Source organism: Chamaea fasciata, unplaced genomic scaffold, assembly GCF_029207755.1.
Source record: "Chamaea fasciata isolate MVZ Bird 193981 ecotype frontalis unplaced genomic scaffold, bChaFas1.0.hap1 SCAF_30, whole genome shotgun sequence".
In the NCBI taxonomy this organism is placed as follows: domain Eukaryota; kingdom Metazoa; phylum Chordata; class Aves; order Passeriformes; family Sylviidae; genus Chamaea; species Chamaea fasciata.
The window spans coordinates 2515099-2528110 of record NW_027094115.1 but is presented as its reverse complement, the minus strand read 5'-3'; the positions used below and the strand labels follow the sequence as shown (position 1 = coordinate 2528110).

At 53.0% G+C, this 13012-nt stretch overlaps 1 protein-coding gene across 1 annotated transcript in view; it reads left to right on the top strand.

Annotated features, from left to right (window-relative positions):
- UNC5D (unc-5 netrin receptor D) overlaps window positions 1-9410 on the top strand; it is an 81444-nt gene extending 72034 nt beyond the window's left edge. The window contains exons 14-16 of the mRNA XM_066206084.1: window positions 700-864; window positions 2881-3059; window positions 4557-9410. Of these exons, the coding sequence (XP_066062181.1) occupies window positions 700-864; window positions 2881-3059; window positions 4557-4758 (546 nt within the window). The 3' untranslated portion in view covers window positions 4759-9410. The remainder of the gene's footprint in view (window positions 1-699; window positions 865-2880; window positions 3060-4556) is intronic.
- Window positions 9411-13012: the final 3602 nt, after the last annotated feature.

Sequence of the window (13012 nt, the reverse complement as noted above, 5' to 3'; positions counted from 1 at the left end):
AGCACTCCTCCTGCTCTGCCTTGTTTCACACCGCTCCTTCCAGCTGAGCGATTCCTCCACTCGGAGTGAAAGCAGAGATGATCACCCTGAAATAAAAATCTAATTACAGTTGCTTCACTTCTAACATTTTGCTAATGTTCCCTTCATCACCGTGAGCATCTCACTGCTGCTGCTGCTGCTGCTGCTGCTGCTGCCAGCTGGGATCCAGGCAGGGCTGGGGACAGGCAGGGGCTGGGGACAGGAGGGAAGGGTGGCAGGGCAGTTCTCAGGGGGAATTTCCTTTCCTTGGATTCTGGTTTTCCAAGGTGATTCCAAGGAGGCACGGAGAGGCATCCTGGTCCTGGCAAGGCGGGGGGCAGTGAAATCCATTTTTTCAAGTGCTTTTAAACATCTTTTTGAAGCGTCTGCCATTACTTTAGTCCAGCTGTGCTGGGCTGCACTGGGGCTGTTGGGGATAAAAATTCAGTGTCCAACCAGCACTATCTGTCCAGAAATGGGGCTGGCAGTGCCCCACTTGCTCCCCTGGAGCTCCCGGCCACTGCAGCACTCCAGCGTTCATTAACAGAATCCTCATTTTTTAGCTCGGTGCCGCTTGGAACTGCCGGGGTGGTTACTGGGCTCACCCCAGCAGTTCTGCGGGAACACCAGGGGCTGTCTCCCCTCTGTCCCCTGTCCCTGACGTGTCCCCGTGTCCCACAGGAGGTGCCGTTCTCCCGCGTGTGGCGCGGCAGCCCCCGGCCCCTGCTGGGCGCGTTCTCCCTGGAGCGCTTCAGCCCCGCCAGCAGCCAGCTGTGCTGCACCGTCAGCGTGCGGCAGCTGCAGGGCCACGAGCTGCTGCTGCACCTCCAGACCTCCGTCCTCGAGGTAAACCCTGCTCTGGGATGGGATCCTGGGGTGGGCTGGGCTGGGTTAGGCTGGGTTGGGTTGGGTTAGGTTAGGCTAGGTTGGGTTGGTTTGGGTTAGGTTAGGTTGGGTTGTGTAGGGTTAAGTTGGGTTGGGTTTGGTTAGGTTGGGTCGTGTTGGGTTGGGTTGGGTTAGGCTGGGTGGGGTTGAGTTGGGTTGCATTGACTTGAGTTGGGTTGGGGTGGATTGTGTCACTGTAGGACGCAAAAAAAAGACTCCAAATATTTCAGAAGGTAAAGAGTGTAGAAGAAGAAGGTTTAGAAGGCAAAGGGCACAGAAAAAAGGCTTTATTGTCTCATTCTTACTACCTTTTATAAGGTATTCCAATACAGACTTAATGTGACTGGTGAACAGGAACAACACGTCCCTAATTCCATTGGTTAAACCAGAGAAACAGCAAATCACCAGCTGCAGAAAGATTGTTTGGAGAAAGGAGAGCTGTTTGCTGAGATTGTTTTGAGAGGAAGCTCTCTTGAGGAATTTTTCCTTGGGAAATAGTTAGCAGCTGCCAGAAGGCTAAAATCTCTCAAGCCCACCCAGTGCCACCCCTGCCACGGGCAGGGTCACCCTCCACCATCCCAGGTTGCTCCAAGCCCCTTGGACCCTTCCAGGGGTGGGGCACCACCTCTCTCCCTCCCCGTTTTTGTCCTCTCCCCGTGTAGTTTTTGCTTCAAGCTGTGAGCAGGGTTTAAATCCCGTTTCCAGCAGAAAACAAGGCTCAGAGACTCTGCAGCACTGACAATAATTTACCAATTATTTAACAATTTATTGGGTGGCTGCAGTTTTCCAGCAGGAAGCTCTTGCAGAGCGCTGAGGGTTGGGGACAGGGGGACAAACTGTGTCCCTGCTCGTGGCTAAAATAAATCAGACCTACAGCTGAGCAAGCTGCTGCTCTGCCCCACAGCCACGGCAACTTCAGCAGCCGCGGGGTTTTTTTAGATTATTGAACATCTTTGTCGGTTAATCCAGATTAATACTTCTGGATTGGAGCTCTACACCCACAAATGCCTGAGCAGGGAGTGCAGCAGGAACGTAATCCTGTGTAAAAACTCCTCAGAACTGCCCGAGCGCTTTCTGCTCCTTTTTTGTTATTTCCTCAAACCCCTCTGTCACTCTCCGTGTCCCTGCCCGTGCTGCTGCTGCCTTGCTCTCCCTCTCTGCTGTGTTTTTAAGGGCCCTGTCTGTACACAAGCCCCCAGAGCGTGTTACAGCTCTGCTCCAGGCAGATTTGCTGCTCTGGAAGGTTTTCTCATGCCTATCTCCAGCGGTGATTGAAGAGGGAGGATAATTTGACTGGAAAATAAATCTACAAGTGACAAGTCCCCCCACCCCGGAGCTGCTCGGTGCGTGACAGTCCCGCAGCGCCGGGGCTGCTGCGCTTATCTCACACGTGCAGGGCAGCAGCATCTCCTGCAGCACCCAGGGCTCAGCCTGCCTGGCCCTGGGGACGTGTCACAAATGTTGGATGGAGGCTGCGCCACTGCTGCTGGTTAATATTGATGCTGTGTCACCCTCGGATGAGTAATGCACTGAAATTTGGTTCGGTTACGCAAGGCTGGTGTGATTCCACGGGAAGAGAGGGGCCAGATCCGCAAAGGACCTGGATTCCGGAGAGGCTGGGGGAGCTGAGGGGCTTAAAGAATTCAGGTGTTAAAAAAAAAAACCCAAAGAAAGAGAGAAACAAACCGGAATTTGTGCGTCCACATGTCGGGTTTAACCATTAAAGATTTAGAAACCCAGCACTGCTCTGTAACACAAAAATAACCAAAAAGGAAGGAAAGGAAATATTTTCCTCCATGGAAGGAAAATAACACCATTTTAAAGGGTTTCATGCACAAAATGTGATGTTCCAGGAGTTCTTCCACAAACCACAGCAGCACCTCTCAGCTCAGTCATTCTCCGCTGTCAGTTCAAGCAGAAATCCGAGGCCCAGGTTTGATTCTGCCTTTCCCAGCTCTGCTCTCCCGTTCCCTGCAGGCTGAGAGGGAGAACATCACCTTCTTCGGACACGAGGACGGCGCCTTCCCCGCCCAGCTGGGCCCCAAGGCCTTCAAGATCCCGCGCTCCATCCGCCAGCGCATCTGCGCCACCTTCGACGCGCCCGGCGCCAAGGGCAAGGACTGGCAGATGCTGGCCCAGAAAAACAGCATCAGCAGGTGAGGGCAGCGCCCTGGGCAGGGGCTGGGGCACCTGGGGAGGGCCTTGGGCACCTGGAATGGGAATTATTGGCTCTTCAGGGGTTGGTTTTTTGTTGGTTTGCTGCTCTTGCTGTGCCTCGCTACGATTCAGGGCACCTCACGTAATGACACGTAGAACTCTGATTCCTTCGGAGGGCTCAGAGCAAAGTTTATTGAGAGACAGATCCTTTTATGCGGTGTTTGGGTGCAAGGAATAGGGTTAGTCATTTAGGGCAACGCCTTTTTTAAACATCTCCGCCAGCAAACGAGCTGGAGAAACACCAGGTGTCAGGAGAAGGAGATCCACAGGGATTGTTCATAGGGATGGTTTTGGGTTCCTCCTCACGACTTCCCAGGCCAGGCTGAGAGAGTTTTGTCCTTGGCTTTCCCACAGGCCTCAAGGCACTGCCTGGAGCCTGAGAATCCGTGTTCTGACACTGTCGGCTCCCACAGCTGGGTGTGCAGGGGATTGAGGGGCTGAGCGGGGCTCTCTCCTCATTTCAGCTGCTGTGGGCTGGACATTCCTCCATCCACCCTCAGGACTCCCAGGCTGCAGAAGGAAGGTTTTATCCACCATGGGAACAGTTGTTCAAAGCCCTCAGGATGCTGCACGTTCCCCCAGGCAAATCCCCTTGGTGCTCACGGGTGCATTTCCTATTCCAAAATGAATCCTGCAGAATTTTTTTTTATTTTTTTTTTTTTTTTTGAGGGAAAGACATCTTTAAAAGAGACAGTCATGCTCTGCTGTTTGGAGTAATAATATTATGATTATTAAAACTGAAAGATGCTGTAAAAACCAATTTACTTCTTGCTTTGCTTTTTCCGCTTGGCTAAATTAAATTGGCGGAGGCAGCTCCCTCACAAAAATATTTTCTGATTGTCACAAACTCTATAAATGTGTTCCCAGGAGAGCACAGGAATACTTAAATCGAGCAAAGTAACTTTCCATTGGCTCCTTGCTTTGTGTGGGAGCCTCAATTAACCACATCCGAGGCAAAGGAAAAGGAATTCTGGATAAACACTTTGTTTTACCAAATCCTGCGCAAATCACCCCTGCAGGGTCCTAAAAACAAAACAGAAACTCACGGACAAAATAGAAAATCACAGATAAAAGGTGATGTGTCTCTGCATAACCATGAGTTGTTGTGAATTCCTCTCCCTGTCACATCCCTGCTGTATTTCCTGGTGATGCTGCCCAGAAAGGATTTACCCATCCCAGGGGCAGCACTGGGGGCATCCAGGTCACTGTCCCTGTGCCAGGCTGGGTCTGGGGACACCCCGGGCTCATTGTCACTGTCCCTGAGCTGGGCTGGGCAGGTGCCACATGAGAACCCACCACCCCCGGGGTCCCCTCAGCTCGTCCCCCCAGCTCAGCTGGAGGGTTTTTATTTTCCAAGCCCGTGGATGGCGCTGGGCACAGGGCACAGCAGCAGCCCAAGGCTGCTCCTCATCCCTTTTCTCCCTTTTTCCCTGCAGGAATCTCTCCTTCTTCGCCACCCAGAGCAGCCCCTCGGCCGTCATCCTGGACCTGTGGGAGGCGCGGCACCAGCACGACGGGGACCTGGACTCGCTGGCCTGTGCCCTGGAGGAGATTGGCAGGACACACTCCAAGCTCTCGGACGTGGCAGAGCCGCAGCTGGAGGAGCCCGAGTTCCCCTGCAGCAGGAAGGGCCTTTAGTCCCTCTGTCCCGCCAGGACACGCGGCCAGCCCGGCCCTGACCCCAGGGGACAGGAGGGGCTGGCGGGGATGGAACTCACCCCGGAGCAGTGGCAGTGCCAGGAGCAGAAGCAGCCCTGCTGAAAAAAAATAAAACCCTCTGGTGGTGAGGAAAAGAAGCTTCTCCCTGTCCTCCTCCACTTCAAATCCACCTTTCGGTGCCCCAGACAAAGCTGCGCTTGTGTCAGTCCCCGGTGGGGCAGGAGGGAGAGAGACACAGAGCCATAAGAGGTAAATGTCGTTGTGTATTTAGGGACAGTCATGTTCATGTGAAAATCAAGTGAAACCTAGCGAAAATCAACAGACAATGGTGGATATCCTGAGCCACTGGAGGTTAGTCCTGGTTAAAAGGTTCCCCACTTCGGGAGTGGTTTAAAATCCCACCACGTTGTCACTTTATGTCTGCTACAGGAAAACTGAAAATTTGGCCTTATCCTGTTCAGATGCTGGAGGAATTAGAAGATCTCATCATTATTTCGTATCATGTGTACTCAAAAATAATTTGTTTTAAAAATCCAGCCCCTTAATGAATGTACATTTGCTGCAGAGCTTTGCTGCCTGCTCTGGCACCAAAATTCCAGAACAAACCCCTTCTCTCTGAGACTGGGGGGTGTGTGCACACGCAAGAGGAATTTTCTAATTTTCTACGTCTGCAAACTTTCTTAGTCGAAAAGCTGTCTTTGGGGGTGGATTTAAATAACCAAATAACACACGGGAAATTTCCAGCCCTATTTTAGCACGTTGAGACGTTTATTTTTGTGACTTCACTCCCTGCGGCTGAGCTGAAGGTGAAGGAAACCAGCACAGCTTCCTCTTTGGTTCGGTTTCAGGCTGAAACCACAAACCCCACACGGCACTGCCAGCACTGGCCTTGATTTCACTGCACAATTTGGGAATTTCACAGGACCCAGAGCTGGCTGTGTTACCTTGGTTTAGTTACAAACTGCATTTACCCCCAAAAGCAGAATCTAAGCAGAGGACTCGCCTCGTTTTTTATCCATTCCATACAAATCTGAGTCATGGCTTCAACCAAACCAAGAAGAGTTGTCACTGTGAGCGAGGTCAGCTGCTGGAGCTGGTGCTGAGCCACATTTCAGCATTATTTTGGCCATTCCTTTTCCCTCCCATCCCTCAGCACAGCCCAGGCGCTCCACAGCCCGTGTGGCTGCCAGGGGCACAGGCAGGAGGAACAGGGACAGAAATGAGGCTTTGGGAGCTTGGTGGAAATGCAGGAAAGCAAAATATAAGGATTTGGGGGTTGTTCTGGCTGAGAGCAGCACGGCAGCCCCCAGGGCAGGTCCAGCCTGGAATTATTCCTTCACCCAGGACTGCAGGGTGAAAATCTGAACAACAGCGACAACAGCAACAACAACTCTGCCCTTGCTCCTGCCGCTCTGGAACGGCCAAGGTTACTGCCTGCCCGGCTCAGGAACAGGCTGAGACTTGGAAATCCTGAGACCTGGGAATCCTGCGGCCTGTGCAAACATTTCCTGCAGCTCAGCATCCCCTGCAGCCTGGCAGGAGGCTCCCGGCACAGGGGCAGACAGAAATACCGGCTGCAAGCTGTCACTGCTTCCAGCAGCACATGCTCCTCACAGGGCTGGGATTACATCTCCAGTGGCTGCCAGTCCTCCCCCTCACAAACCTGTTCTCCGTTGGACAAAATGTCAGGCATCAGGAAAAACAAAACAAGGAATGGCAGCCAGGGAAGGAGCGAGCGCGAGCTGCCGTTGTCGGGGAAACCGGCCCCAGCCTCCAGCGGGGAGTTTGTTCTCGTTGCCTCAGAGCAGCTCCGGCTCTGCAGCGAGGCTGGGCCGGTGTCCCCCAGCACAGCCCAGGGGCTGCAGGGCCACCCGCCACAGCTGCATCCTCTGCTCGGCTTCCCAAAGCCACGGGAGATCCCAAAATCCCAAAAGGAGCTCCAGGAGCTCAGCCCTGCAGCCCTTCCTCAGGGAACAGCCTGGGAACACCTGGGAGCTCGGCATGTCCAGACTGGACAATTCCAGAAGGAAACTGTTCCCCTGTGGCTGGGCCAGGGCTCAGTTGAATTTTAACCTTTAGGTTTTGCTCCCTGGTTTTTCTGCCCTTTGGCTAAAGCTGCTCCTTGTTGCTGATCTCGCTCTTTGAGAACCTGTATCAACAACTCTCGAGTTTTCCTTCCTATTCCTGACTCTTGTATTCTTCAAATGAACCAGAAATGCCCCAAATATTTATTTCCTTTCTCCCTTCCTCTTGAAAAGACCTTTTGGAAATCTGTGCACACATTTATGTGGTTTGACCCAAAACACAGAAGTGGAGGAGCACCTGGGAAAGGATTAGAGGCCAGAAATTAAAAATTCATTCCTTCCTTCTGTTGTGTAAATTATGATATTTGATAAACAATTTTCCCGAACCAGAAGGTAAAAGCAAGAGAAATGTGATTTCCCCCCTCCCCGTGGATTCCACGTGGCCGCCCTGGCTGCGCTCAGGGGAAAGAGCCATTCTGATTTTACATCACCAAAGAATCTGCTTCAATGGATTTTCATCTTCCCGAGCACTTTGCCCAGGTATTTCTGTGCCGTGAGTCATTGCAGACTAATGGCTGCGGTTTAAAAACGACTCCTGGCCCCGGCAGCGCCATAAAGCTCATTTCCATTCCGCACCGCCCTGCACTCCCACAGAAAGCTGATTGGGATTTTTTGTGATAGGCCAAAAGACACCGACACAATTCTCCTAAAATCCAGGGAGGTGCTTTTGTCACGGTTTGTGTCTCTGGCCCCTCTCTGGCCTGGGCACTGCTGCCTCTCAGAGAATCTTGTTCAGCATAAATCACCAAAAAGGGATTTTGCAGGCTCCGGGATATTCACATCACACCGCGAGTCCGTTCTTCTTTTCCACCTGCAAGGCGGTGCTGGGTGGGCTTTAAAGCATTCAGGAACTGATCAGTTCCAGGGAATGTTTCCCACAAAAGGAAGACACAGCTCAGGTCCAGGGTGAGCCAAACCAGGGAGGGACCGGGCTGGGCTCCTGGTCACCACCTGGATCTTCTTTTCTGCCTGTAAAACACAGACTGCAGCAAGGAGCTGCCTCGGTCCTTGGCTGGTAATTAACTGAGTGGAAAACAGGAAATGAGATTTTAAGTCCTTGACAACCGTGGATGATCTCCAGGGTTATTTCTCTGGCCTTTCCTGGGCTGATTCCCCCGGGGAGTTCTGTGCTGTGGCGCAGCAGGAGAGGGTGGACATCCCTCGCCCAGAGCCTGCCCAGGCTACAGGAATGCTTTTCCAGGGATTGTTTGTTCCTGGGATGAGCTCTGGTGGAATTCCCCCCTGGACACAGCTCCAGCAGAGGCCGGGGGGTTTCTGTGACAGCAAACACATCATGCAGAGTGCTCCCCGTGTCACTGCTGTCACCCTGGCACCGCTGTCACCCTGTCCCTGCACACAGCCCTCACTGCCCAGCCCCAGGCTTTGTGAAGTTCAGGGTCCTACACCACGCCTGGCACGGCGGGAGGGGAAGCTTGGAAGGTTTGGGGTTTCCTCCAGGACCGAGCCACCCTCGGGTGCCCACGCTGGGATTGGGAACATCGGCCTGTGGTTGGGATATCTCCTCAAGGAATTCCTCCAGGCGCCCCCGTTGGGCACTGCAGGGGCAGGGAGGGATATTTTTAGGTGAAGCCGTAGATTTTTGTGTCCTTTCCCCTCCCAACCTAAAGCCCAGCCCCCGGTGCTGAGCCCGGGGCCCCCCAGCCCAGGGCACACACAGACCCCAAACTCAGCCTGGGGAGCAGCAAAGTGACTTCAGCTCCCCCAGCTGCCTCCTCCCACCCCTCAGCCAAATTCCTCCCGCTGGGACTCTGATCCCAGCTGATAAATGGCTGCAAAAACCTTAACTGTGCACCTTCTGTGGATTTGGATGAGGAAAAATGTGCTGCTGGCCGGTCTGAGCAGTGCCAGACAAGAGAAAACAAAATGCCCATTGCATTTCCCACTTCCAGAACTTTGGACCAGCTCTGAGGTGAAAACGGGAGGAGGAACTTCAACCCAAAATATAAATAATTCCTAAAAAGAGGAAAAACAAAACAAAAAGCCCACAAGTATTCCTCCAGAGAGAGACCTCTTTTCTCTTCTGCTCCTTTATTTTTGCAAAGAATAGGTTGTGAAATTTCGGTTCTTGGCTGCTCTGCCTGAGCATCCCTCCCTGGCCCGGGCTGGGCGTGTTTGGGGTGAAGGAGGGCAGAGCCCTGAACCCTTTTTTAGGATGAAGCTGAAGGAGTGGGGGAGGGAGACAGAACACGGACTCAAAAGCATGGCCTTGGCTTCATCCCACACTTTCTGTGCCTTGTTCTATCGATGTAAATTCTGAATGTTGTACAGTGAAAATACCTGGGAAAGACTCCTTGGAAAAGGCTGCACTGGCTTCTTTTTTCAGCACATGTACATATATAAATATCTATACATATATATATATATATATATTTGGTAATGCCAACCAGCCGTGTTCTATTGTCCTGGAGAAGTCACCGTGGACACTTTGGATGTTTTCTGTAGAGTTTCAGACCTGCAGGGCCCCCGGCCTCTGGAGAGAGATGTACAGATGGGAATTATCAGCTATTTATGAATAAAGAGTCTTTTACTGACACCTGACCCTGCTGTCCTCTCACTGCTGGGGCCAGACAAGGGCACTGGGAGCGGTGGGTGACACGGAGCTTTGGGGGTGGTTTCAATCGTTCTATTTGTTTCCCTTCTCAAGAACAGTCCCCAAAACCCTTCCTGAAGAGACTGGAGGAGGACAAAACCCCCAGGACATCCCCACTCTCCGTGGGGTGAAGCATTTCCCGTTCTCCATGGGGTGAAGCATTTCCCTGTGTCCATGGGGTGAAGCATTTCCCGTTCTCCATGGGGTGAAGCATTTCTCCCTCTCCATGGGGTGAAGCATTTCCCCCTCCATGGGGTGAAGCATTTCTCCCTCTCCATGGGGTGAAGCATTTCCCGTTCTCCATGGGGTGAAGCATTTCTCCCTCTCCATGGGGTGAAGCATTTCCCGTTCTCCATGGGGTGAAGCATTTCCCGTTCTCCATGGGGTGAAGCATTTCTCCCTCTCCATGGGGTGAAGCATTTCCCGTTCTCCATGGGGTGAAGCATTTCTCCCTCTCCACGGGGTGAAGCATTTCCCCCTCTGTGGGGTGAAGCATTTCCCGTTCTCCATGGGGTGAAGCATTTCTCCCTCTCCATGGGGTGAAGCATTTCCCTGTGTCCATGGGGTGAAGCATTTCCCGTTCTCCATGGGGTGAAGCATTTCTCCCTCTCCATGGGGTGAAGCATTTCCCTGTGTCCATGGGGTGAAGCATTTTCCGTTCTCCATGGGGTGAAGCATTTCTCCCTCTCCATGGGGTGAAGCATTTCCCCCTCCATGGGGTGAAGAGCTTTCCCCCCGTCCGTGGGGCGAGCAGCTCATTAAATCTGGCAGCTCGGTGATTTTATTGCCGCCTGCCAGAGGCGCAGATTTACTGCCCCATTCCTCACCTGCCCCTTCTCCCTCCCGCTCGTTCTTTTTGTATTTGTTAATGGCCTTTTCTCTTGTTATATAATCCTGTCAGGAGTGTAAAAATGTCTCTCAGGACTGTCGCGGGGTGTAAATCTCCCGGCCCGTGGCGCTGACAGCGCCGAGTGTTGGGTGGCAGCAGCCCCGGCCTGTCCTCCAGTAATTGTCACCACGCCACGGGAAAGTGTGAGATTTAATAAGGTCATAAAGCAGAATGGCGTGAGCCAGGCTGATGGGGGATTTTTTTCATTAACATTCAGAAGATCTGGGTTCGGTGGGACGATAAATTTCCGCCGCCGAGCAGAAATGACCCATTTGATTATTCAAGATTTTTCCCAGGAACGCGAGGAGAGCAGCGGGGGCCAGGACAAAATTCCCACAGCAGAAAAACAAAAATCCCACCGTGGCCTCAAAGCTGCGCTCACCAAGCCAAGCTCGGCTCCAAAACCTCGCTCTGGAGGGGGGAGAGGAGAGGCTTTGCAGCTAATTTAGCTTTGAGTGGAGTAAAATCAAATATTCCCATCAAACCTGGTGCACGTTGGTGGCAAAGAGCCCTGCGCTGATTGCGAGTTTCCAGGGCTGAGCCCTAAATCAACACCAGTGAAGTAAAATCTGAAAAAAAATAAGAAAATAAGAAAAATAGATAATGCCTTCCCCACCCCAGCATTTCCCCTCAGAGCAGTCAGAGCTCCCCTCGGTTTCAGCCCATCCCAGCTCGGGGCAGCCTCTGGAGCCGCACCTGGAACCCCAAACTGACCCCCAAACCCTCCCCAAAACCCAGATCCGAGGCTTTGGAACACTGAGAAATACCTGAGCCACTGCTGGCCTTCTTGGGAGCGGCTGGGACACATGGGCCAAAAAAAAAAATCTGATTTTGAAAGGTGCTAATTAGCAGCCGAGCTCTCCTGAGAAATGCCAGCCGGTCGGTGGGTGACAAACCCGTCCGAGAGCAGCACCCGGCTTTCCTCAGCCCCACTCGGTGGGTGCACGGATAAATCCTCCCCCTCATTACCTGGAATCCTGCTCAGACACTTGCCCACGGCGAGCAATTATTTACTGCTCATTAGCAGAGTCTCCTGTCAGGTCCGGGAAGCCGGGAGTGAGCAGGAAACAGGGAACAGAGATCCTGGGCCTGTGGAAACACCAACAACATCCAAATGCACGGGAAGAAAAAGCACCTTCAGCTCCTACTCGATTTCCAAACCTGCCGAGGAGTGACAAGCGCTCCTGAAAGGATTTGTCACCGGTTTTAGGGGCTGTGACAGCGCTGACACCTCTGCACTCAGCATTCCTGCGGAGAGAACTTGGCCGCTTTGCTTCGCGGAAAGTCAATTAAAGTTCTGACTTTGGGAAAGGCGCTGTGATTTCCTTCCCCGCACCCTTGTCCCTCGCTAATTATTTCTGTTTAATTCTCCCTGCTCAGGGAGGGCACCGGCGGCTCTCTGCAAACACCGGGCTCATTAAAGCCGCGCTCCAGAGTTTACCGAGATGACAGCAAAAGGTTTACACCAGAAATTAAAAAAAAAAAAAAAAAAAAAAAAAAGCTGCTCTTTAAAGGAGAATTTCCCCCTGATTCTCCTTGAAGGGTGAGTTGCACCCCGGCTCATTTTCCCGAGCAGCTGACGGGTCCCGTAGGAAACACCCGGGACAGGCCGAGCCCGTTGTCTCCACGCTCATTTCCATGCCGGTCGCTGGTGCTGTCAGAGATAAAAATGGAAATGAGGCGGCCCAGGTTGCTGTGGGGGCCCTGCCGGAGCACCGAGGGCACAGCCTCACCTCGGGCTGCCTGGAATTGAAATTTTTGGGGCTGAATTAATAACCGGCCCAGCTGGGAAATGCCTCCCATGCCCTGTGGGGCTGGAAACGTCTTCTGACATTAATAAAAAAAGGAGGGAGGGGGTGGTACCTGGGCAGAGCAGGGAACACACGGAATAAAAACCTTCCCTGAGCTCCCCGCAGGCTCAGGGATGCTGCTGCTGGTCCTGGTGCTCTGCAAGGGGAATTTCACAGTTCCCTCCGTCCTTCCCACACTTGCAGGATTGGTTTTTTGTCATCTCAGACGAGGGAAGTCATCTCATCGTCTCCGTTATTATTCCCAACAGCGCCGGGAATGTTCCGAGGGGTTTCACAGAGCAGCTTAAAAACCAGGGGAAAGCTGAATTGGAGGGTTTTCCTCCCTCCCCAGCAGTTCTGTCTGTGGGAAGCCTGTACTGGGCTGGGGAAAGGCCACACGGCCTTGGGGCTGCAGGAAAAGCCGGGAACGAGCCAGACCCGGCTCCTGCTGCTGCCGCCGTGCCCTGCTCACCCAGCCCGTGTCACCAAACCTTGTCCTGCTGTCACCCGCGGCCCCGGGGCTGAGCTCTGCCTTGTCAGCGCAGCCCCAGCCCTGAGCAGCATCACAGCCAAGGGCTGCTCACCAGAGACTGATTCCTCACAGGCCACTGACCCTTCCTGCCAGGGCTTTAATTCAAATCCCAGTCCCCCCATCCTGGAAACCCCAGCGTTAATTGTGACTATTCCGTGTTCCTTCCATTTCTGCTCCTGCAAACGTTTGTCACCGCCAGTGTCCCCCTGGGGCTGCCACTGCTGCTCCAGGCTGGCATCTGGCACAGGGGGAGAAGCTGCCACCGAGACACAGTAAATTCATTTTTCCACCACAGGACCGAGCTCGGCGTTAAATGTCAACTGCTGG